This window comes from Poeciliopsis prolifica, unplaced genomic scaffold (genome assembly GCF_027474105.1).
Source record: "Poeciliopsis prolifica strain line A6 unplaced genomic scaffold, Auburn_PproV2 SCAFFOLD018, whole genome shotgun sequence".
Lineage (NCBI taxonomy): Eukaryota > Metazoa > Chordata > Actinopteri > Cyprinodontiformes > Poeciliidae > Poeciliopsis > Poeciliopsis prolifica.
Genome location: NW_026562393.1, coordinates 8,195,419 through 8,215,532, shown reverse-complemented (window position 1 = coordinate 8,215,532; position 20,114 = coordinate 8,195,419). Strand labels below are relative to the sequence as shown.

At 41.3% G+C, this 20,114-nt stretch overlaps 4 protein-coding genes across 12 annotated transcripts in view; 3 read left to right on the top strand and 1 right to left on the bottom strand.

The window, feature by feature from the left end:
• The first annotated feature begins 119 nt into the window (after positions 1-119).
• LOC129368144 (dual specificity protein phosphatase 13-like) lies at positions 120-6,802 on the top strand. Of its 3 annotated transcripts, XM_055043002.1 has the most exons (4): positions 526-2,148; positions 3,629-3,802; positions 5,217-5,437; positions 6,214-6,802. In XM_055043002.1, exons 1-4 carry the CDS (start codon positions 2,081-2,083, stop codon positions 6,402-6,404), a joined length of 654 nt encoding a protein of 217 aa, XP_054898977.1. In that variant the 5' UTR covers positions 526-2,080; the 3' UTR covers positions 6,405-6,802. The 3 variants fall into 3 exon arrangements, with proteins under 3 accessions (XP_054898976.1, XP_054898975.1, XP_054898977.1); XM_055043001.1 differs by lacking the exons at positions 526-2,148; positions 6,214-6,802 and adding an exon at positions 120-222 and having other exon boundaries at positions 5,217-6,163; XM_055043000.1 differs by lacking the exon at positions 6,214-6,802 and having other exon boundaries at positions 525-2,148; positions 5,217-6,163.
• A 2,362-nt stretch (positions 6,803-9,164) lies between these two features.
• Positions 9,165-11,435, top strand: dusp13a (dual specificity phosphatase 13a). The gene is made up of 3 exons (XM_055042999.1): positions 9,165-9,527; positions 9,754-9,971; positions 11,113-11,435. Exons 1-3 carry the CDS (start codon positions 9,403-9,405, stop codon positions 11,331-11,333), a joined length of 564 nt encoding a protein of 187 aa, XP_054898974.1. The 5' UTR covers positions 9,165-9,402; the 3' UTR covers positions 11,334-11,435.
• A 1,231-nt stretch (positions 11,436-12,666) lies between these two features.
• On the top strand, positions 12,667-16,536 carry dusp29 (dual specificity phosphatase 29). Its single transcript, XM_055042997.1, has 3 exons — positions 12,667-13,708; positions 14,635-14,858; positions 15,460-16,536. Exons 1-3 carry the CDS (start codon positions 13,437-13,439, stop codon positions 15,660-15,662), a joined length of 699 nt encoding a protein of 232 aa, XP_054898972.1. The 5' UTR covers positions 12,667-13,436; the 3' UTR covers positions 15,663-16,536.
• A 561-nt stretch (positions 16,537-17,097) lies between these two features.
• The window catches only part of kat6b (K(lysine) acetyltransferase 6B), a 28,014-nt gene continuing 24,997 nt past the window's right edge, over positions 17,098-20,114 (bottom strand). For all 7 annotated transcript variants that reach the window (XM_055042989.1, XM_055042992.1, XM_055042990.1 and 4 more), the window contains exon 17: positions 17,098-20,007. In XM_055042989.1, coding sequence (XP_054898964.1) covers positions 17,252-20,007 — 2,756 coding nt within the window. In that variant the 3' untranslated portion in view covers positions 17,098-17,251. The remainder of the gene's footprint in view (positions 20,008-20,114) is intronic.

Here is a 20,114-nt window from a genome sequence, read left to right as displayed (position 1 = left end):
AAAAAGCAGCGTCCTATCCTCGTTCCTGCACTGGCAGCTCGGGTAACCTTTAAGGAATGTAGAGGATGACGCCAGAATTATTTTGGGCCGTGATTCAGATGTTAAAATTAGCAAAAAAGGTTGCAGGGTAGATTTCCAAGGAGAACACATAGACAGTTGTGCTCTCGACCTAGATGTAGGTCTTGTGTAGCGAGACCATGAAAAGCGACGATTTCAGCCAAGGCAAGTGTCTGCTAACAATCTGCTCTTCTAAATTTACTGCACATATGGTGTGTTGGGAAATATCTGAGTATGTTCTGTGTGGCGTAGAGCTCCTCGTCATTTTAGCTGACCAGGTGAAATTCATAATTGAGGAAAAATTTAATCTTGTAGATTTCTCAAAACAATAAGCTAATCTCTTCAAATGAATAGTTTTCTGACGCTCCAGATTATTTGTTTTGTTTAAATGAAAGTAAGCTGCAGCTCCACTGGACTCTGTTACATGAAACAAGTACAGGTAAAGGTAATTTTATCTATATAGCACATTTTCAACAAAAAGGCAATACAAAGTGCTTTACAAGAATTAAAGGAAATACAAACAAAACAACAAACCACAGGAAAAAGCAAAAGAAGAAAAAGCTAATAATGTTGTTCCAAAGTAAATAAACGAGATATTCCTATTCAGGGTTGGTAGGGAGGGTTGGTCTAATACCTTTTCTGGTTGAAGTCTAAAAGCTCAATGAACGCTGGGATTAGACGTGCCGCCTCGTTCCAGGTTTCACAGCACAGGCTGAAATACCAGTAAGAACAGTTTTGCAGTAGCCAGGGCAGACTGGGTTTTGTGTTGGATTAGGTTAGATGTTGTTCTGGGTTCAGTCTGGTCTCCTGGGTGTGTTGATGCACTCGATTAAGTTCACCTGCCACTCCTGGGAAGGTTCACCAACCGTTCCAGATTTTCTCCATTTGTGTCTAACCGTTTGCTCCAATCCGAAAGCCTCTTAAATGGCTTTGCTTCTTATTCTTGAATTTCTTTAATACCCAGCATAATGTGTTTGTTTTTAAGATGATTTAGTCTGCTTCAGGTCGTCAAACAGGTTCTACTTATGTAGTTTCTTGATTCTACAGTTGAGACAGGTGTGGCTTGTGAAAATGTACACAAAATATGAGCTTAACGACACTTAGCTCAATGTTTTAAAAAAGGAGGGGCGTTATATTTTCACGTGGGAACAAGTTGGTTGAGAAATCTTGATTCTCGTACTAACTGACATCATTTGAAAATTGCTTTTTGTATTTCCTCCTTATTTCTGACTGATTAATAACAGTTGTTTTATGATCTAATTATGACAAAAGAAATCTTCGAGGAACGATTTTTTTTAAACGTTATTTCTATTTGAGTTGTCATAGGAATCATTTCTGCATTTATGATATATATTCTTAGAGCCCATAGAGATACTACTGTTCTTTCACTGAGTGCATAACGGACTACTAAAGAAGAATATGTCCAGCACAGACACAGTTCTTCCTAGCAGGTTTTCAAACTTTCTTCTTTTTAGTAATTTGCCTATGAATCCAGATGAGCCACATCTGAAAGGCTAAAGTAGGTAATGCAATTCTTAAAATCACCAAGAAAAGGGCCTGAGGTGGCAAAAAAGAGGCCATTTTTATTTGCCCTCCGTGTTAACTGCAGGCACTTTCCCATAGAAAGTATCTTTAATTACACAAAAGTGGAGCAGGAAGGACAGCTTCGCCTGAGGGGGGTAGGCTGAGAAAGCAGAGCTGAAGCTCAACATATGCACCAGGGAAATCAGTTCTCTGCCCCTGACTGTGGGATGGAGGGAAAAGGCTGCACTCCTAGATCAATGAGGAGAAAGAAGAGCCTGCAGGTTCTTCTGGGTTTGTGTTGTATAAAGATGCTCTTCAACCTGCCTTCAACGCTCAAACACTCATGGAGCACGCGCTGGGTCATCTGCAGCTTCTTCTCGCATGCACCTCCTCAAAGTGACACTTGGGCAATCAGCAGCGATGGATCCAGCCATCATGATGTGCCCCTCCATATGCTACAGCAGCTCAGTCAAAGGTCACTGGAACAGACTTGGTCTCAATGACTCATTACCGTGGACAAAAACATCAGAACCACAGCACGTCCCCCACTCACGAGAAAGCCTGCAAGTAAGAAGCGGAGCATGCGGTAGTGCATGCACATCAGTTGTTCGCTCTCAGCCTTAAGCACAGTCACACACAAGGCTAAACTGATGCTAATGTATACAGCATGTAGCATAGAAGTCTCTCTAAAGCCTGGCATATAAATTGTAAAGGCACAGGTTAGAACTGAATACAGGAAATGAAAATCAGTTTACAGACCTTGAATACAAACTTTCTGTTTCTCTGGAGATAAATAAATTTACCAAGAGCTGCTGAATTATAAATAAAATAAAGAGAGCAGCATAAGGTCAACTCATAATTATGTGATCTTGTGCTTCTGTGCCAGTATGGAGAGCATTTATTGGAGTAACTCTGGTCTATATTTAAAAGCTAAATATAAATACTTATAATGAATGTTCTACTTAACAGGCCCTCTCTATAACCCTGCATCTCCTTTATCCATTTATAAAATGATGCCCTCATTTGAATTGTATAATGTGTTTTAATTAAATCATGTGGCATTTTAGGGTAAGGCGTATCGTGTCAGAAGCTGGGAAAACACCGGTGTCTCAAAGGAGAAATTGGAAACAATATGCAAATCTGTTGCTAGATTCAGTTGCTAATGTTTCATTTCAAGTAAATTTATGTTTACAATCAGCAAGAAAACCCACAAAAGGACACAAGTAATTATAATTACAGTCAGTTAACAATTAGTACTGATAAAAATCAAATATAGCGCAATTAATTCACTTAAATAGTGTTAATAAAATGCACGCTTCATAGCACAGCTATCTGGTACAGGAAGATAGAAAAGAAGCATTGCACTTTCACATTTCTATATGTGAAAGTTGCTGTGAGTTACTCAGGACATTATTGCCATTTTATGCATCAATGTTTATCCAAATAAAAATTGATGCATAACATCTGCGTGGGGCACGTATGTTTTTCTAGGTTTGTTTTAAGGTTTGAGAGATAATGAGGCATTGTCTTTTTCTAACCTTATTGCTTCAAACATCTCAACAAATTTATCCTTGAGTTGTCTGATGTTTTTTACCGGTGCTGATGCTTCTTTTTAATTACTGAAGTTGTCCAACAAAACCCTCAGGGCTAATAGAACATCTGGATTTATACAGAGATTAAACTGCACAGGTGGACTCTTGTAAGTGGCTTGGTCAATCACATACAATGTCAAAAAACAATGTGGTTTTAATGGGACAAATCTGAACAGGTTCATGGTATCATCTTTCAAAGCACTACTGAGTCCCTCACCTTATTGTTTTAAGTGCCTTTGTATTTCCTTTTAGCTGAAGTTGTACCTTAACATATTTAAACATGATAAATGTTTGTGGAGCTTCCTTTGATAAATAAAAAATGTTATTTAATACAGAGAAAAGCTTGACCAGAGTCACCTGACTCTACACCCTGCAGGCCTGTTCGGTAATTCTTGCATGCTTCTCAGCAGTCATTGTTGAACAAAGACGATTACCAGTTCTGTTCTTGGCAATAGAGTGAAGGTAGCGCAAGATATGCCCAGAGGCCTTGGCAGCATGGCGAGCCGTCAGGTGCAACCGGGCAGCTATGAGACCCCCACAGCCTCTGAACTACACAGACTGATGTGGACAAAGAAAGGCGGGAACAACCGTATGGACGAAGTTTATCCCCGGATCTATATAGGAGACATGTGAGAATTAACCACCTGTTTGATTAGCATTTGTTATGAATGGTGTGACAATGAATCCAGTAAAATCATTCACAGAATAAGTCAGAAGCTTTATATCCAGATATGTTTATCTATTATTTTGTGCAATTTGTGGCTTTCACTTGTAGTGTTTAGACAGGAAAGGGTTAGAAAGAGAAGAGGTCAGACAAGCTGCAAAGGTCATGAGATTGTAAGCCGAACCCCAGACGGCTGCAAGAACTTAGCATTAGGGGCGCTTGCTCTCCCGTCAAGTCATGAGTCACCTCAAAGATCCCAGAATGCTGCCACACCAAGGGTTTCTGAGCTTTGAAAGCCTCTTTACTGTTTTTGGAACAAAATATTGTGAACCAGCCCAATGAGAAGTCAACTCAGGCTGCCTTTATGCCACCAGGACGAACGGTTGAGTTAAAAACTCAATGCTAAATATTTGGCAGCATTCACGCAGCATAACATCTGAAAAAAAATATTTACATATATATGTAGAGAGAGAGAGAGAGAGAGAGAGAGAGAGAGAGAATGTACTGATGTGCTTGCGTATCATTTTTCTCCCAATGTCAGTGAATTATGATTGCACAGGTTTCTCCATATAATCAATCAATATTTTATCACCAGTCAATTTTTATAACACTGTCTACAATACAATTATAACATATTTAGTACTAAAAAACATCACTTCAGGCTAAAGCTACACATTCTGGATAGAAGTTAAAATACTGGTGTACAATCGATTTGGAAATGCTTTGTCATTCCTTTGGCTCAGACACAGGAAAAGAAAACAAGCCACACCATCTTTGCCAGCAATAAAATGTCTTAAGCATTCCTCTTGCTCAGACTTTAATTGCTCGTAATTTTGGAAGTGTGGTCAACACAGACTGAATGGCTTTGTTCACTTCCTCCCCTGCCATTGCCAAACTCCAACCAAAGACAGATTCAAATTGAAAAACAGTGCAGAAAACTGACGTCATCATTCATAACTTCTCCTTCAGGTCACCAGAATAAAATTCATCCAGGGAAATTGAGCTCAAGGGGACAAATTCCACATGGACCACTGAAGGGAGATCAGAATAAAGCAGAATTGCATAGAAAAGCAATGGACAGGCTAGTAAAAATGTGATCCATTGCATTACTGCACAAAGGGTCTCTGTTAATGAGATAAACATTCTGTTTGTTGTTTATGGAAACAGGCAGTAAGTGACTCATGCGGCATCAACTCTAAATGAAAGTAGAAGAAAATAGATGGCTCTTCAATCAAAATTTAACTGCAACAAGAAGTTTTTATATTGAGACCTTTTTACACCCCTTTCTTTCATATTTAATCTAGCTAGAGAGAGCTTACTTATCATTTAGTCTGTTAAAATGCAAACAGTTACTGTACACATTCATTTTTTTGCCTTAGGTATGCAGCAAAGGACAAGAGGACACTCCAGGCTCACCACATCACCCATGTCCTCAATGCCGCTGATGGAAAATTCAACGTGAACACGGGACCAAGCTTTTACAGGGACACCGCCATCACTTATCATGGAGTGGAAGCTTTTGACATGCCGTCCTTTGACTTGAGTCCCTTCTTTTACCCAGCGGCCAGTTTTATCAAGAATGCTCTGAGTCTGCCCACAGGTGAGGAGGCTCTCTTGGCACTGAAGGTGTTTCTCTTCATTATCCACATGTTGACTTTGGGAAGGCGAAGCAGATTGTTGAAACATTTGTCAGTCAATTCCCACTACAGCAACCCCCAGTTGTGTTACTCATTAAAATGCAAATCAAACACTAAACATAATATCAAGCTAATATCTTCCCCCACGGTAATCTTCTCATGGGCTCAGACCTTTGTCGGGGAAATTAGTTTTAAATGGATTGCCCTGGTAATTTGTAAGCTAGACTTTTATTGGACATGGAAATTACACAATTATGTTTGTGGCCTGCGTCTGCATGGCCTGTTATGCAAAGTGAAGTCGGTATCTGACATGACAGTAATAAGATGAGGCCTCCTTCTTCACATGCCGGCTGATCAGGGGGCTCCAGTGTGTGGCGGGGCCTGCGGTAATCCCCGGCGGAAATACACAGAAGCCAAGACAGTTCAATTACTTGCTCCTCTGCTCCCTAATCCTCGGGCCTGATAAGAAACCCGGGATTAACGTGTGTAGAAACATTTGTTGCAACATTGTCGAAAACTTTTACTTTGGAGTTAGAAGTGTTCTCTTTTTTTGTGACGTTCATGGTTTTTAATCCACAGAGGAGTAACAAATTGGACATTTAGAATGATGTCTGACACAATAATCCCTTGATTGCATGGTTGTAAATGCAGAAATAAAGCTTGTAGGGAATGCCACAAAAAGACGGTGATCCACTGGGTCTGTGTTTTTTTGTTTTGTTTTGTTTCCGTTGGTCCCCAGGGAAGGTTTTTGTCCACTGCGCAATGGGACTCAGCCGGTCCTCCACCTTGGTTCTGGCCTATTTAATGATCCACGAGAACATGACTCTGGTGGACGCCATCAAAGCTGTCAGTGCCAACAGGAATGTTTCACCCAACGAGGGATTCCTGGAGCAGCTCCGTCGTCTGGACAAAAAGCTGCACTGTCTTTAGGCAGTTGAACAATCAGAGTGGATTTAGTTAAGCTTAATTATATTGTGGCCTCTTGCTGATATGAAGCTGCTATAACAACAAACACAATGTAAATCATATTGTTGTATTGTCTTTGTAAAATATATTCTATCTGTGTTACAAAAAAAAGCTAGTAATAGCTTGAAATGTTATGATCTCAGACAAGAACATGTAGACATTACAGTTGGTCTTTGATTCAAAATCATTCAGAGGAACGAAAACAAGCGAGCAGAAACATAACCCAGAAAACCCAGAAAACAATTTTGAGAGAAAACTGACTGAAAATCAAAACAAATTTATGGATGTCCCCATGAACTGTATTTTATTAAATGTAAACAATATACCAATTCTACAATAATAATAAAAAAAATTCCTTACATATTTTAAAATTCCTTACATATTTTAGTGACATTTCAAGAGGACAAAGCAGTTAACATCCTACGTATGTAGCCAAAGATGCAGAAAATATTTAAATGGTTCATTTTACACTTCTCTGTCAACTCAAATTCAAAGAACAACATGGCCAATAAAGTTCATATTTCATCATGTGTTGTTCCCAGAAACTGTAGGACTCTTGAGAGTGCTAGCATAAATATTTCTCAACAAGGTTGCAAATCACTTTTTCAGGGCAGTTAAGTGAATTTCAACAAACATTTCTGTAAAAGTGAGGATTTTTATATGCAGGTGTGCATCAACTGCATTACAATGGATGAAGCGTTGACAGGTCGTCAAACATTGCAAAGGGTCTCCAGTGCCAACCCATCTGACCTGTCTTTACGAAGTAGATTCTAACATGGCCACAAGTTGGACAGTGAAAGACTGGCAAGAACCTGCTGATGTGGGATCTAAGGTCCCTCAGAGGCTGGGGTCCACCATCAACCCAACTCATGCACTTCATCGAAGAGGTGAAGGGCCATTTTAATACAACTCAAAAGATTGTAACCTATGCCTGAGTTGAGGAAAGTTGGAGGAGACGAGTAGAGTCCTGCAGTCATCTTGCGAATTGGTTGTCTGACCTACAGGGACAAAAAAGACTAACTGAACCATCTCGAAGCGAGTTAGCGCCACATTTCTCCTCAGGACAGTTTACATTCAGCCTCATTGTTTACCTCATCTATCTTTGTTCCTTTTTAGTGGAATGTTGCTCCAAATCACTTGCAACAGAATGTGCGTATTCATATTTATTTATTGGGTTTATCTAAAATATTCAAATGAAAATGAAGTTTGGGAAGCTGAAACATTTTGGTGCAATGCTAAGTGACACTATTGGCTGGGATTTGCAAAGCAGCCAATCTGGGAGCAGCACTAATTTTCATTTAGGAAAACTGTGTGTGTTAACTTCTGCAGTAGTGCCAAAATGGTTCCCATTGTGCTCGTTAATGCATAGTAAAGTATATTTGATGTCTGAACTTATAAAACAGGTAATCGTACACATTTTTAGAGGGGGCCTCATCAAGTATTTGTAACTTTTAGCAGTTTGCTGTCCATAAATCCTGTAATTACTAGGGTCCTCCATAAATGATTAGCCTTCCTGGAGAAATGCTAATAAGTCCCAACTTATTGACTTGGAATTGGAAGTGGAAAACGAGTTGCCCAGTGGGCCATACTTGGTAAGAGCTAGCTGAAGTAAATGTAAGGTTAAGGTAATCGTTGCTGGCAGTCATTAACCTATAACCACAAATTTTATTGTTATTTCAACAGGAAAGGATTGGAGCTTTCTAACCAAAACTGTTAATTGGGTGAATTATTAATGTTTATTGCAATGACAGCCAAGATAGAGTAAGTATTTCTATTTTTTGCCAAAGGTGCTGTAACCTTGGGAATGTGTACAGTACTGCAATGGTTAAGACATTACAGGAAAAATGTGGACCGATTGTGTGCAGATAGGTGTGACTTTCAGCTCCTTCCATTCACTGAAGCTATGTTTTACACTGCCACTGAACAGCCCACTATAATAAAGTATTCTGATGGCTTTCTGAATAATAATTACTGTCACAAGCTGTTATTCGCCACTGTGGAGAACGACAGGCAGACTGGCTTTGCTGCAATGTCCATCTGTTGGGTTTCCAAGCTGTTGGTTCCCAGATAAAGTTTCACCTTACATTTTCTTCATCAGTGGATAAATTACAGCATAAACCTTCATTAAATGAGTTTACAATAAAGCCTGAAACTTTAATATCAGTGTTAGATTCCTGGTTGGCCTCTGTGTTAATTTTGGTTAGGAATGTAGTTCTGAGGAGAGAGTTGTTTGAAAGAATGTTTTGTGTTGGAATACAAGTGAAATCTTCAAATCTATGTTGTAATTTTTACAATTTAAGTGTGAAATAAAGGCCCCTTTAATTGCTAAGCTGGTGGGGTTTTTTTGTTTGTGTTTTTGCTCTAATTCTTTATCCACATTTGAGATCTTAAAGAGTTAAACCTCTGATGCCAGGATGGTGGAAACATGAGACATTAACAGACATCCTGTGAAGGCTGAATGGACATTCCTATCATTTTTTTGTTGAGTTCAAATAAACTCAACAAAAAGTTCATTTGTTGCAACTAAACAGCCTACAACCAACTCAGTCCCACTTGTTTTTAAAGTTTACAGATAACTCTGATTTTAGATGCGTTTGATACAGCTTTGAGTCACTAGTCCAACATAAATGTTGAAAGAGTCATTGCAAAGATGCAGGCTGACTTCTGGCGCACAGGAATAAATAGTCTACACTGCCTCAGTTTAGCCTCTGGCATGTTCAGCTGTCCATTTGCAGCGGGTCAACTATCCTGATTTCCAGCTAAGTCTCAAAACCGAGCAGATTGAAGCTGTTTGGTTAAGATTTACTGCAAGGTTTGCAAAGGGAAAAGTTGTGGCAAGATTTTATTTTTAACTTTTGTTACTGAACCACATTTGGGAAAGTCATCTGGCTTTTAGGTTCAAATCGAGAGGAATATAAATCGTGGTAATCATATACCAACATTGAGGTGAGAATTAGCGGGTATGAGCTCAGAGGAGTCAATGGATCAGACACCGCCCACTTGCGGTCTGCTGGGCCTTCTGCTGAAGAACAGGCGTCCCACCGGAGCTGTCAACGAGGTCTGGCCCGGTCTCTTCATTGGGAACGCGTAAGTGACATTCTCACTTTTGGGAAATGTGCTGATGTGATTGTGAAACTGTTTCTGCAAACATGCCTGACCAACTGATGGGACGGATATAGAAAAAAAAAAATCTGTACATTTGAGTCACCAGTGATGCATTTTTGCAAACATATGCTGCCAGAGATGGCTGCGGGTGAGAAAAAAAACGGCAAAACGTCACAGTCCTCCTATCATCTCTGCGTGCTATTTGTAGGGCGACAGCTCGAAATAAGACGCTGCTACAGAATCTGGGAATAACACACGTGGTGAATGCTGCAGATGGCCCTCGGCACAGTGACACCCTGCCACGTTTCTACAGAGACACCAACATTCAGTATCATGGAGTAGAGGCAGCAGACTGCAGAGATTTTGACTTGAGTCCGTTCTTCTCAGAGACTGCTGATTTCATTCAAGGAGCTCTGAGTCAGAAAGGTACGATTCGGTCAAACCACATCAGGTCGGAGGCGTGGAGGTAACTCATGAGGCACAAATGTGATGCATCACCAAGATGGATTAAATGTCAACAAAATCTGCAAAATTATGACTAAATAATGCTCAAATCTGTTGCTTTCTTGCTTTGCAAGAGGGAGAGTATAAATATTTCTTAATAAGACTAAACAGTCTGATGCCTCCTGCATTTTTGAGTTTTAAGCTGAAAGTTTTAGTTGAATAAATCACTTTCAGCTTACATTTTACTACATTTTATGTGAAAATCAATGAGGAAAACAACTTCAGTTAAAGGCTCATGTTTTATTCTACATTTTGTAATAACTGTTTGTTGGTTAAAGATGGACCATTTTTGCAGCCTGGGGTGTAAATGTAAATTATTGATTGCTGCACTGAATGTCAGTTTTATGCTTCTGGATTAAGTGAAAACGACGCAATATTATTTGAAGTGTACAACCTTGTATTATTGAATTGTTAAAAAGCTCATTGTGCCTCAGAAAAGTTTTAATTTCACATTTTATGCTGCGACAACAAACTTTGGTATATTTTAATGGGATTTCCTAAAATCTGCAGATTGTAAAGCTAAACTGCTAATTTAAAAAAATAGAAGATAAAAATCCCCAAACTGTGGCATATGGACACTAAACTTTTTGTCCATAGTGCTTTAAAAAATAGCAACATAGCTAATGTTGTTACGTTTAAAATAGTACATTTTTCGATCTTGCCATTACTAAGACATGAATATGCTTTCCTCTAAACTACATCGTAGCTTAGGCTGTACATCTATCGTTGATATTCTCCTGCGTGGTGAATCCACAAAAGTCTCTAATCCTATGAAGCCTCCTGCACTTTTTCCATCCATCTTCCAGCTTTACTGAAAAACTACCCTGCCAGCTGGGTACCGGAAGGTCGTTGAACCTTATTTATTTATTTAATTAAAGTAAAGGGGACTGAATAGGAATGCATACATTAAAGTTTGTATTTGCAAAAAAATATATATCACATAAAATCCCAATAAAATACTCAGAGGATTTTCGCTGTAATGCAATTTTTTTTCTTCTTTTTTACAACACACTATATTCTGTGGCAAAGGTTTGTAGGTGGTGTGTTTTTTTTCTCTGTGCAGGTAAAGTACTTGTCCACTGCGCTCGGGGAATCAGCCGCTCAGGAACTCTCGTGTTAGCCTTCCTCATGATCAAAGAAGGTCTTACCCTGGTGGAAGCAGTGGAGCTCGTTTGCAGGAGCAGAAATATCCTGCCGAACACTGGGTTTCTGAATCAGCTCCGTCAGCTGGACTCAGCTTTGCAAAGAAGAAAAATAACATTCGGAGGCGGAGAGAACATGTGAATGATGTACTGCTAAAAGGAGTTTCATTTTCATGAATACTTTCTATATATATATATATATGTAAAAATACAAATCCCTATGGAAGCCCGTTTAACTTTGTTAAAAAAAAAAAATCTCATTATAATGAGATACTATCTCAAAATAATGATATATATATATATATATATATATATATATATATATATATATATATATATATATATATATATATATATATATATATATATATATATATATATGTTTTTTGTTTTTTTTTAAACACGGTGGTGGAAACGGGCTTCCATAGTTTGAGATACTATCTCATTATAATGAGAAAATTTATTTACATTTTTTTTAACAGGGTGGCAGAAACACGCTTCCATACAAAACAGAATGGTTCAGTCTGGATTTTCTGTTTTCGAATTACGTCCCCTGTAATTGTTCACATTTTGAGACATATTTTATTGGGGTTTTATGAATGCACGCTGCAATTTTAAGATATTTCTAAAAAGAACAAACTTTTGGAATAATCATTTTCTGTCCTCTTAACTACATCCTCCCAAATATTTCAAGGACCGTGTAAATATGACAGAAATAAAGTCATAATATTATGAGAAAACAGTCATAATATTATTTATGAATATTATTTATTCTGGTAATATTATGACTTTACTCTCATATCTTTAGTGCCTTATTCTTGTAAGACTTTATTCTTGGGACATTATGAGTTAAATCTCATAAAACTACAACTTTATTGTCAAAATGTGACTTTATTCTCACAATTTTATGACTATTTTCCTAATTTAACTTTTTCTTAGTATGGCCCTACTGTTAGGGCCATACTAAAGTGACTAGTATTGCAAGTCACTGTAACCACATAAAACATCTCGACATGCAATACTCATGATCTGAACTAATGCAATGTTTGACGACCAACAGGAGAAACACATGATTCTAGTCTTTAGGGAGAATTTCCCATGATGGATCTCAAATCTACAGAATATCGCTGCCTAAAACACACCAACATTAGTACCAGACTGCAGAGACCCAGGCTGCATTGAAACAACACAGAAACAGCTTACGCCTATAAATAAACAATGCTCCACCTAAGTATTCATTTCAGTCCAGTGAAGTATGGTTAAAACTGTGAAATGTCTAAAAAGGCTTGATGCAAATTGACAAAAAATATGCCATCGTGGTTCTGAAGGAGTATACAGATTCAGGTCAGACTTTGAAAGAGAGATGAAAAGCCGAAGCCATCTTAATAAGAAATGCTCTCCAGAGCTCACTGGGAGAAAGATGCTGTCAAAATAAAAGGAATTGGATATCACAGGTTTAATGATTTCACTGTCAGAATGAATGATGGCGGGGTATGAAGATACGAGGGGTGGAGGGAGCAAGTAAAAGGGGCCTGATGGTGTGAAAACTCAGTCTGACATGTTAGCAGCTTCATCCCGCCATCCTGCAACGCAGCCATCACTGCGCTCCCACTTTTGGGGGCTCGCGTTTAGATCTCTGAATGGACCGTGCATATCATATAATGGGGGAATCAAAGGCATGTGCCATCCCACTTGAAAACCTCATCTGTTGAACTGTCTGACACGTTTCAGCTCCAGCCTACGGCCCCCCGAGAGGCTGCGGGAGATGCAGAACATCCTTAACGGGTGTTGTAAGGCTGCACTTACACGCTTTCTCCCTGCATCTGAAGACACGCGGAAAGGCTAAGAGAGACTGACGCGATTTCAAGAAGCAAAGCCTCGGAGTGCCCTGTTCACTCCATTGCATGTGGGTATCCTCTGGCAAGCTCAGAGTTTGGATAAGCGCAGCTTGCCGCCAGCAGTGGAGATTAAAGTCGCACGTTTAAATGTGGATGGCAGGGACTGGCTGGGTGGAAGCTTTTCCCCACAGGCAGGAACACATGGCAGCTAAGGTCAGAGGGGCCCTGCCGCATCACAGCCCTAAAAATATCCTCTGCATTTGATGCCCTGTCACACAGACAGTTACACAATCTGCACCCAGAACTAACCCTTCGTATGTTCTGCCTTCGAGCGTTGCTTCACAACAATCTGGCAGAGGGATGAAAACAAAGATCCTCCATGTCTCGGTGAGCTGAGCTGGAGATGCATGCGGAAGATAAAAAACAAAAAGTGTGCTTTTTCACGACTTCAGGCAAAGGGACCATGTATGGAAGGGAGCCACGGTGAGGGGGAAAAAATGGCTTCTTATGAGTCAAAGGACAGATCAAAGATAAACGCTGCCAAAGCAGCAGAGGAGTCCAACACGGCGGACGATTATGTCACACCTGGAACCTACGAGCTGGAGAAAATCCTCAACCGTGGGAGCGTGGCTTACACTCATGTCAACGAGGTGTGGCCTAACGTCTACATTGGAAATGAGTGAGTAAAAAAAAAAAAGAGAAAAAAATACTAGACAGTCTAAAAATAGAGTAGTGTGAAAAATTGGTTGCCTTCCTCGATTTCCTGTCCTTTCTTTTTTCTCACACTTAAATATTTCAGATCAAACAAATTCAAATGTCAAACATAACCTGAGCAAATACAAGATGCAATAAAAAACAAATTTTAAACCCTCGTGGGTTTAAAATTGCCCCTAAACATGATGCTTAGGCGGGTAATTGGCAACAAGTTTTTTAAATTGCTGGAAAGGAATTTCGGCACTTTGTTTTAATTCAGTACCACTGAGGGGTTACAACTCCGCATGTCTTAATGAAATCTAAGTCCAGTCTTTGGATAGCATTAACTTTGACTTTATGAAAAGATATCAAAAGCTAATAGCAAGACATTTGCCAAAAAAGCAGAATTAATGGATCCATCAATTGCAGAAACTGTTCAGGTTCTGATCATCACACTCCCACCACCATGTTTGACTGTAACGATGCTTTTTTCTGAAAGGCTGTTTTGGGTTTTAAAACAGATCTAATGAGACCCCAACTTCCCAAAACGTTCCAATTTTGTTCCGATAGGCCACAGAAAACCATAGCAGTATTTAAATTTTTACCTGGATCTCACACATGGATGCAATCTTTAAGAATTTTTGAGCTTTAAACAATTTTCTGGGCTCTTTTGTTCCCATTTGCTCTGGGACACCTGAGATTCACCAGTGTTTTATGCTTTCTCCATTTGTTCATAAAGACCCTTTCCCAACTTACATGTCAGGCCTCGTTTCTCATTTGTTTTTGACTTTATTTAGATCATCACATACTGTGTTTTAAGATCTTATAACCTACTGCATATTGTCAGAAAGGCTCTTTTTATTTCCATGCAATTTTCAAGTATGAACAGTGCTTTTTATTGACTTCCTGCAGGGAGACTGCGATGGATAAGTGTACCCTGAAGAGGCTGGGAGTTACTCACATATTGAATGCAGCAGAAGGAACTTGGAACAATGTGGACACTGGACCTGGCTACTACAAAGACATGGACATTGTTTACTATGGTGTTGTTGCAGAAGACATCCCAACATTTGACCTCAGCCAGCATTTCTTCTCTGCAGCCAAGTTCATTCAGGAAACACTGAGAAATCCTCAGAGTAAGACAATTTTACCAGCTTCACAGAAACGTTACTGTCTATGGGTTTTTTTTTTCTTTTTTTCTGGTTTATCACGTTACAAAAACTCCAGACTTAAATTCAGTTTTAAGTAATGGACCAGCACAAAGTAGCTCATAACTGTAGAGGAAGGTGTTCAAAATTGTTCACTAAAACTGGGGTGGAGATTCAAGATCTAGCAGGACAAAACCTACAGCAGTAACCTTTAGATAAAAATAAATCCATGATAGAAATGTAACTGAGAATCTGTCCAAGACTTTAAGATTGACAATCCCAAATTTATGTTACGAAAACTTTCCCTTTCACATCGCAATTATGAGCTTCTTGGTGTTGCTCAAATTCCCAACAAAATGTATTGAAATTTTAGATTCATTGCAGGACAAAATTTTATGACGCACTTTTTCACGGCACTAAATATATAAAGAATAAACAACATAATCCAATCAATAGCTCACAGGCATTTACATTATCCCTAATTTTATTTTCTTAAATGTAAATTCTGCTGGTTGTGCACACTTCATGTCATTTCATTATTCATCTATCACTTCTGAAGGAAATAAAAAGTGTCGTGATTTATCTCCAGATAAACTGCTGGTTCATTGTGTGATGGGAAGGAGTCGGTCCGCCACCCTCTTTCTTGCCTACCTGATGATCTACGAGAGCATGACGATTGTGGACGCCATCGAGCACGTAAAGAGACGCCGACGGATCATCCCTAACTGGGGCTTCCTGAAGCAGCTGAGGGAACTAGACCAGCAGCTCCTGGAGGGAAGAGGAGGCTTATAAATTTAAGAGTCAAATCAAGTCCACTATACTTGATAATTGTACCAAGATTTTTTTAAAAAAGTAAATGTATGTTTTTCACATCCTTAAATATAAATAAGAAAAACATTTGGACAATCAAGCCTTCTTAATACCAATTCAAATATTCACTGTGTGGCCTTGAAAAGACGGTTCAAAACTTTTGGTTTTGGATAACGCCTTGATACTTTTTTTTTTTTTTAGAGAAATCCAAGCTGTGTCTCACATAAAAGGAGAACAATCAAGTACATGGTCAATCATAATTTATTCTTATGCTAAAATGTACAGCATTTTAAGTGACTGACAAAAGGAGAAAAGTCATAAATACAAGAATGTCATTCTGTTCGATTTGAGTGCACATAGCCAGATATTTCCCCCCGTTCTTACCAGCAACTCTGTACAGGTACAAAGGCTACAAAAGAGCAATATTAACAAAAACACAAGTACAAGTTGCGTTTTACATGCAATCCATTAGCTTAGTTTGGTCTATTCACAGGCTCTATTCTTCTACAATTCGGTAAAATATAAATCCAACGTTTTATAAAGATAGAAAACAAATCTACACATGGAATGAAAACGTAGCTTTAAAGGCATTATGTAAAATATCAACTTTGGACTAAATTTATATCATCTTTATTGTTATTTCATCATTATAATCATTTAATCTTTTTAAATTCTGCCACACTTCGGGACACTTTGAAATGTTTTAGAATTTTCTTTTTCAGGGTACAAACACTGAGATATGCTTTGTTATTTTCTGACAGAAATCAGTCTGTTTTATTAAACAGAAAGCTGCCTTGAGGAGATCTGTTACAAAAGGCTTCAGAATTATACATACATCGCAATAAAACCTTTCAAACCAAACAGAAGACTAAAGTTTACATTTTTTTTACATTATTAGATTTAATAAAATATAGTTTCATCTTTCTCCCTGTGAAGGGAAACCTAATAAAGGCCATATATTTTTTTTAAATGGCTTGCTATTAAGCACAACACTTGTACAGTACTACTCAATGCACTGTCACTAACAGAGACTGAAGCATGCTTTTTATCACTTTACAAAATAAGTACAATAATTTAAATATACAAAGGCATGAGTATAGTACAAACTAATTGTCAGCACTGTTAGACAGGTACACTGAACAGCCACTATTTCCACTCGCAGCAGGCGCATTAAATGGCTTCATTTGAGGCTGCTACACTGATGAAACTTCTACGACTGAGCTCCGAACCCGCCTGGCCTAAAGACACATCAGAGACACTAACACTAATTAAATAGATTTTCATCTTAATGATGTAAGGCTTCCCATCTGGAGGAACAAAAATACTTTTTAACGCTAGCTTTAAAAGTTACCTCACGGATGAAAGTTTTTGCATTCTTTACAAGTGCTGCTGCTGGTTTTTTTTTTTTTTTTTTTTTTTTTTTAAGTAACAAACATAAGAAAAACGGAAGAAAAAAAAAAAAGGACACCAAAAACAACAAAAGAAGAAGAAGAAGAAAGCAAGGCCTAATCAGTGCATCTTTAGAAACAGCCAAATGCACAGGAGGAGAAGCAGCTCTGTCCTGCGGAGAGTTACCGCCTGATTAAGGGACCTTTCAGGGACTGCTTGGACATGCCCGTGTTCATGTAGCCATGGTGACCAGCTGGAGGGTACACCATGTTGCCATGTGGCGGAGCCTGCATGGACTGCTGGGGGTATGGCTGCGTTCCCATCATGCCCATCTGCATAGAGTACTGGGGTGACTGGTTCATATAGGCGTGGTTGCCATGGTAGCCACTGTTCATCATGGGCTGGCTCATGCCGTAGCCGTTCATGGCGTTGAGGGAGGGCATGTTCATCGAATTGACATTGTAGCCCGGCGCCGGCATGATGTTCATGCTCATGTTCATGCGCGGCATGGCGGCCAGGGTCCTGGGCGCCTGCATGGCGACGGCCTGCGGCGGTCGGGCGTACATCTGCTGCTGGTGGTTATGGGACAGCGGCGCCGACTTGGAGCGCGCCGAGACGTGGCTCTTCGACGGCATGTGGGGCACGCGCTGCGAGCGGGAGATGCCCATGTTGGGCTGCAGCATCATGGATGATGGGGAGCTCAGATTTGGGGGCGGGGTCATGGTGGCCTGCACCTGCGGGTTGGGGACTCTGTGAGGATTCTGGGGTAAGGACACCAAGCTGGAGTGCTGCGATGACAGCGAAGGATTGTTTGCGTACGACGTGATGGGGTGTGGGGCTGCGTGGTTGAACGGATTGGAGTGCGGGTGGTCAATGAACGTGTTGGTGAATTGCTGCAGCTTGGCTAGGCTGAGGCCCGACGACTGGGGGTAATGCCCGCTGCCATACTCCCCCTGTGGGTTGATTCTCTCATAGAGGGCAAAGTTGGGGTTGCCAGACTCGGGGATGTCCGCCAGCTGCATGGTGGTGGTGAAGTTGGGAGGGATGGAGCACTGGGCCATGTGCGGCGGCTGCTGCTGGCTGTGGAGGCCGTGCTGAGCGTGCTGATTGTGCTGGCTGAGCTGATTGTGCTGCGGGTGGTGATTGTGGTGGTGGCTGTGCTGGCTGTGTTGACTGAGCTGATTGTGTGGGGCGTGCTGATTGTGTTGGCTGTGCTGATTGTGTGGCGGGCCATGCCTGCTGTGTTGGCTGCGTTGGCTGTGTTGGCTGTGCTGGTTGTGCTGGGAGTTACTGGGGGGCCTCTCCACCACCACGCAGCCCTGTGGTGACTTGACGCCGCAGTGTGGCGGCGAGCTCAGGCTATTCTGCTGAATCATCCCGCAACTGCCAGGGTTGACGGCCGCCATTTGCTGGCTCACGGCGCAGCTGCTAGGGGGGATGGTGCCGTACGAGCAGCTGTTCTGGGAGGGGCCCGCGCCGCAGATGCTGCCCCCCATGGTGGAGTCATAGCTGCTGGGATTCTCGTAATTCTCCGTGGTGCTCTCGATGCTACCTAGGTCGCTGAAACCGCTGTCCACAACCTGCTGTGAGTGATCCGACACCGATGGCACGTCCATCATGGGGCTGGTCTCCATATTGTGGATCGAGGGCACTGATATGGCGCTGTGGTCTGGGCTTATCTGCGTGTAGCCACTCTCCAGGATGGAGACAGCGGGGCTGCTGACCGAGCGTACAGACTGGCTGGGATGGGACTGCGCGGAGGAGAGGGGGCTGCTGTGGTCCGACTGAGGGCAGTCGTCCAGCGGAGTGAGCTGAGGACTTTGCGTCACGTGGGCGTAGGTCTGCAGATTCCTGCAGGGTTCCTGGCTCTCGGCGCAGTCCTGGAACACCGTCTCTCCCTCACTTTCCTGCGTCAGCGACTGAACAGCTTGGACCGTCTCTGAGTCAAACTCTGTGCAGACGGGGGGATCCTCTCTCAGCACGGGGCTGAGCGCAGATCTTCCTATGGGTGGAAGAGGTGGGTGGTTTGGACCAGGGCTGGGCGCGCTTTCCTCCTCAGATTCAGAGTCTGCTGGGTTATCAGAGTCTGGTGGAGCTATGGATGCAACTGCTGTTGCTGCCGGAGGTGAAGTTTCTGCTGTAGTTTCTGGCATTGCATCCTGCAGTTTATCTACAGCACTAACCGGTACCTCTTCATTGCAGGATTCTTTGGAAACCTGCTGACTTAGTTCAGAGCCGTCATCTTCTTTTGGATCTAAAAAAGCCTGAGTGACATTTGGTGCGCCTTTCAAACTTTGCTCTGATTCTTCTGTGCCACCCTCAGGCGCCGCCTTCTTGCTGTGACGTTCATCTTCATCATCAGCATTCTGATCCTCTATAAGAGTTCTCTGCTCCTCCTCGTAACTTTCTTCATTGCTGTTCTCTGGCGATGCAGCCCTCTCAGAACTGTCCTCCATGTCTTTGGCTGGAGAATCAGGATCATGACCGCTATCCTGCTTGTCATCCCCTGGCGGTTCTGGTGAGTCAGTTCTGTCCTCAGGCTGTGGGGAGGGAGCCTCAACAGAAAGAGCAGGTGAACACGCTGGCGAAGCAACTGGTGACCCTTCAGGGGAGCTTGATGTCTGGGAGCCATGATCAGCAGGACTTGGGGGGTCTGAGTGGAGCCCCTCCTGCATTACATCTGGACTGTCCAAGGACCCTCCTGCTTTTGTTTCCTCGTCGCCACTGAATGACTCCTGGTCCGGTATGTGTTTTGTTTCCTCAGTGCGAATGTGATGCTGCTCTGCCTCCATGGGTGTTTCTGGTGGAGTGTAGAGATTCAGCTTGAAGCTGTTCTTGAGCCTCCATTTAGGAGGGCCGCGCTTGACCCCCTTGGGCCAGCCTTTCTTCCGTTTCACTGGACGGGGTCTGCTGGATCTCTTTGAAACCAGTTCGGGTCCTGCAAATTAAAAAACAAACATCAAAGATGTCCCATCTCTGAATTTTTAGCAGGTTTAAAGGACAACTTTTTAAAATTAATTTAAAACCTTAATTTTAAGACATTTT

Excerpts from the sequence above, each read along its gene's own strand:
- dusp13a (XM_055042999.1), top strand. The coding sequence starts at position 9,403 with ATGAGCTCAGAGGAGTCAATGGATCAGACACCGCCCACTTGCGGTCTG. Across the intron at positions 9,528-9,753 it reads GGTCTCTTCATTGGGAACGC|GGCGACAGCTCGAAATAAGA; the intron begins GTAAGTGACATT and ends TGCTATTTGTAG. Across the intron at positions 9,972-11,112 it reads AGGAGCTCTGAGTCAGAAAG|GTAAAGTACTTGTCCACTGC; the intron begins GTACGATTCGGT and ends TTCTCTGTGCAG.
- LOC129368144 (XM_055043000.1), top strand. The coding sequence starts at position 2,081 with ATGACTCATTACCGTGGACAAAAACATCAGAACCACAGCACGTCCCCC. Across the intron at positions 2,149-3,628 it reads ACTCACGAGAAAGCCTGCAA|AGTGAAGGTAGCGCAAGATA; the intron begins GTAAGAAGCGGA and ends TCTTGGCAATAG. Across the intron at positions 3,803-5,216 it reads CGGATCTATATAGGAGACAT|GTATGCAGCAAAGGACAAGA; the intron begins GTGAGAATTAAC and ends TTTTTGCCTTAG.
- dusp29 (XM_055042997.1), top strand. The coding sequence starts at position 13,437 with ATGCGGAAGATAAAAAACAAAAAGTGTGCTTTTTCACGACTTCAGGCA. Across the intron at positions 13,709-14,634 it reads AACGTCTACATTGGAAATGA|GGAGACTGCGATGGATAAGT; the intron begins GTGAGTAAAAAA and ends GACTTCCTGCAG. Across the intron at positions 14,859-15,459 it reads AACACTGAGAAATCCTCAGA|ATAAACTGCTGGTTCATTGT; the intron begins GTAAGACAATTT and ends ATTTATCTCCAG.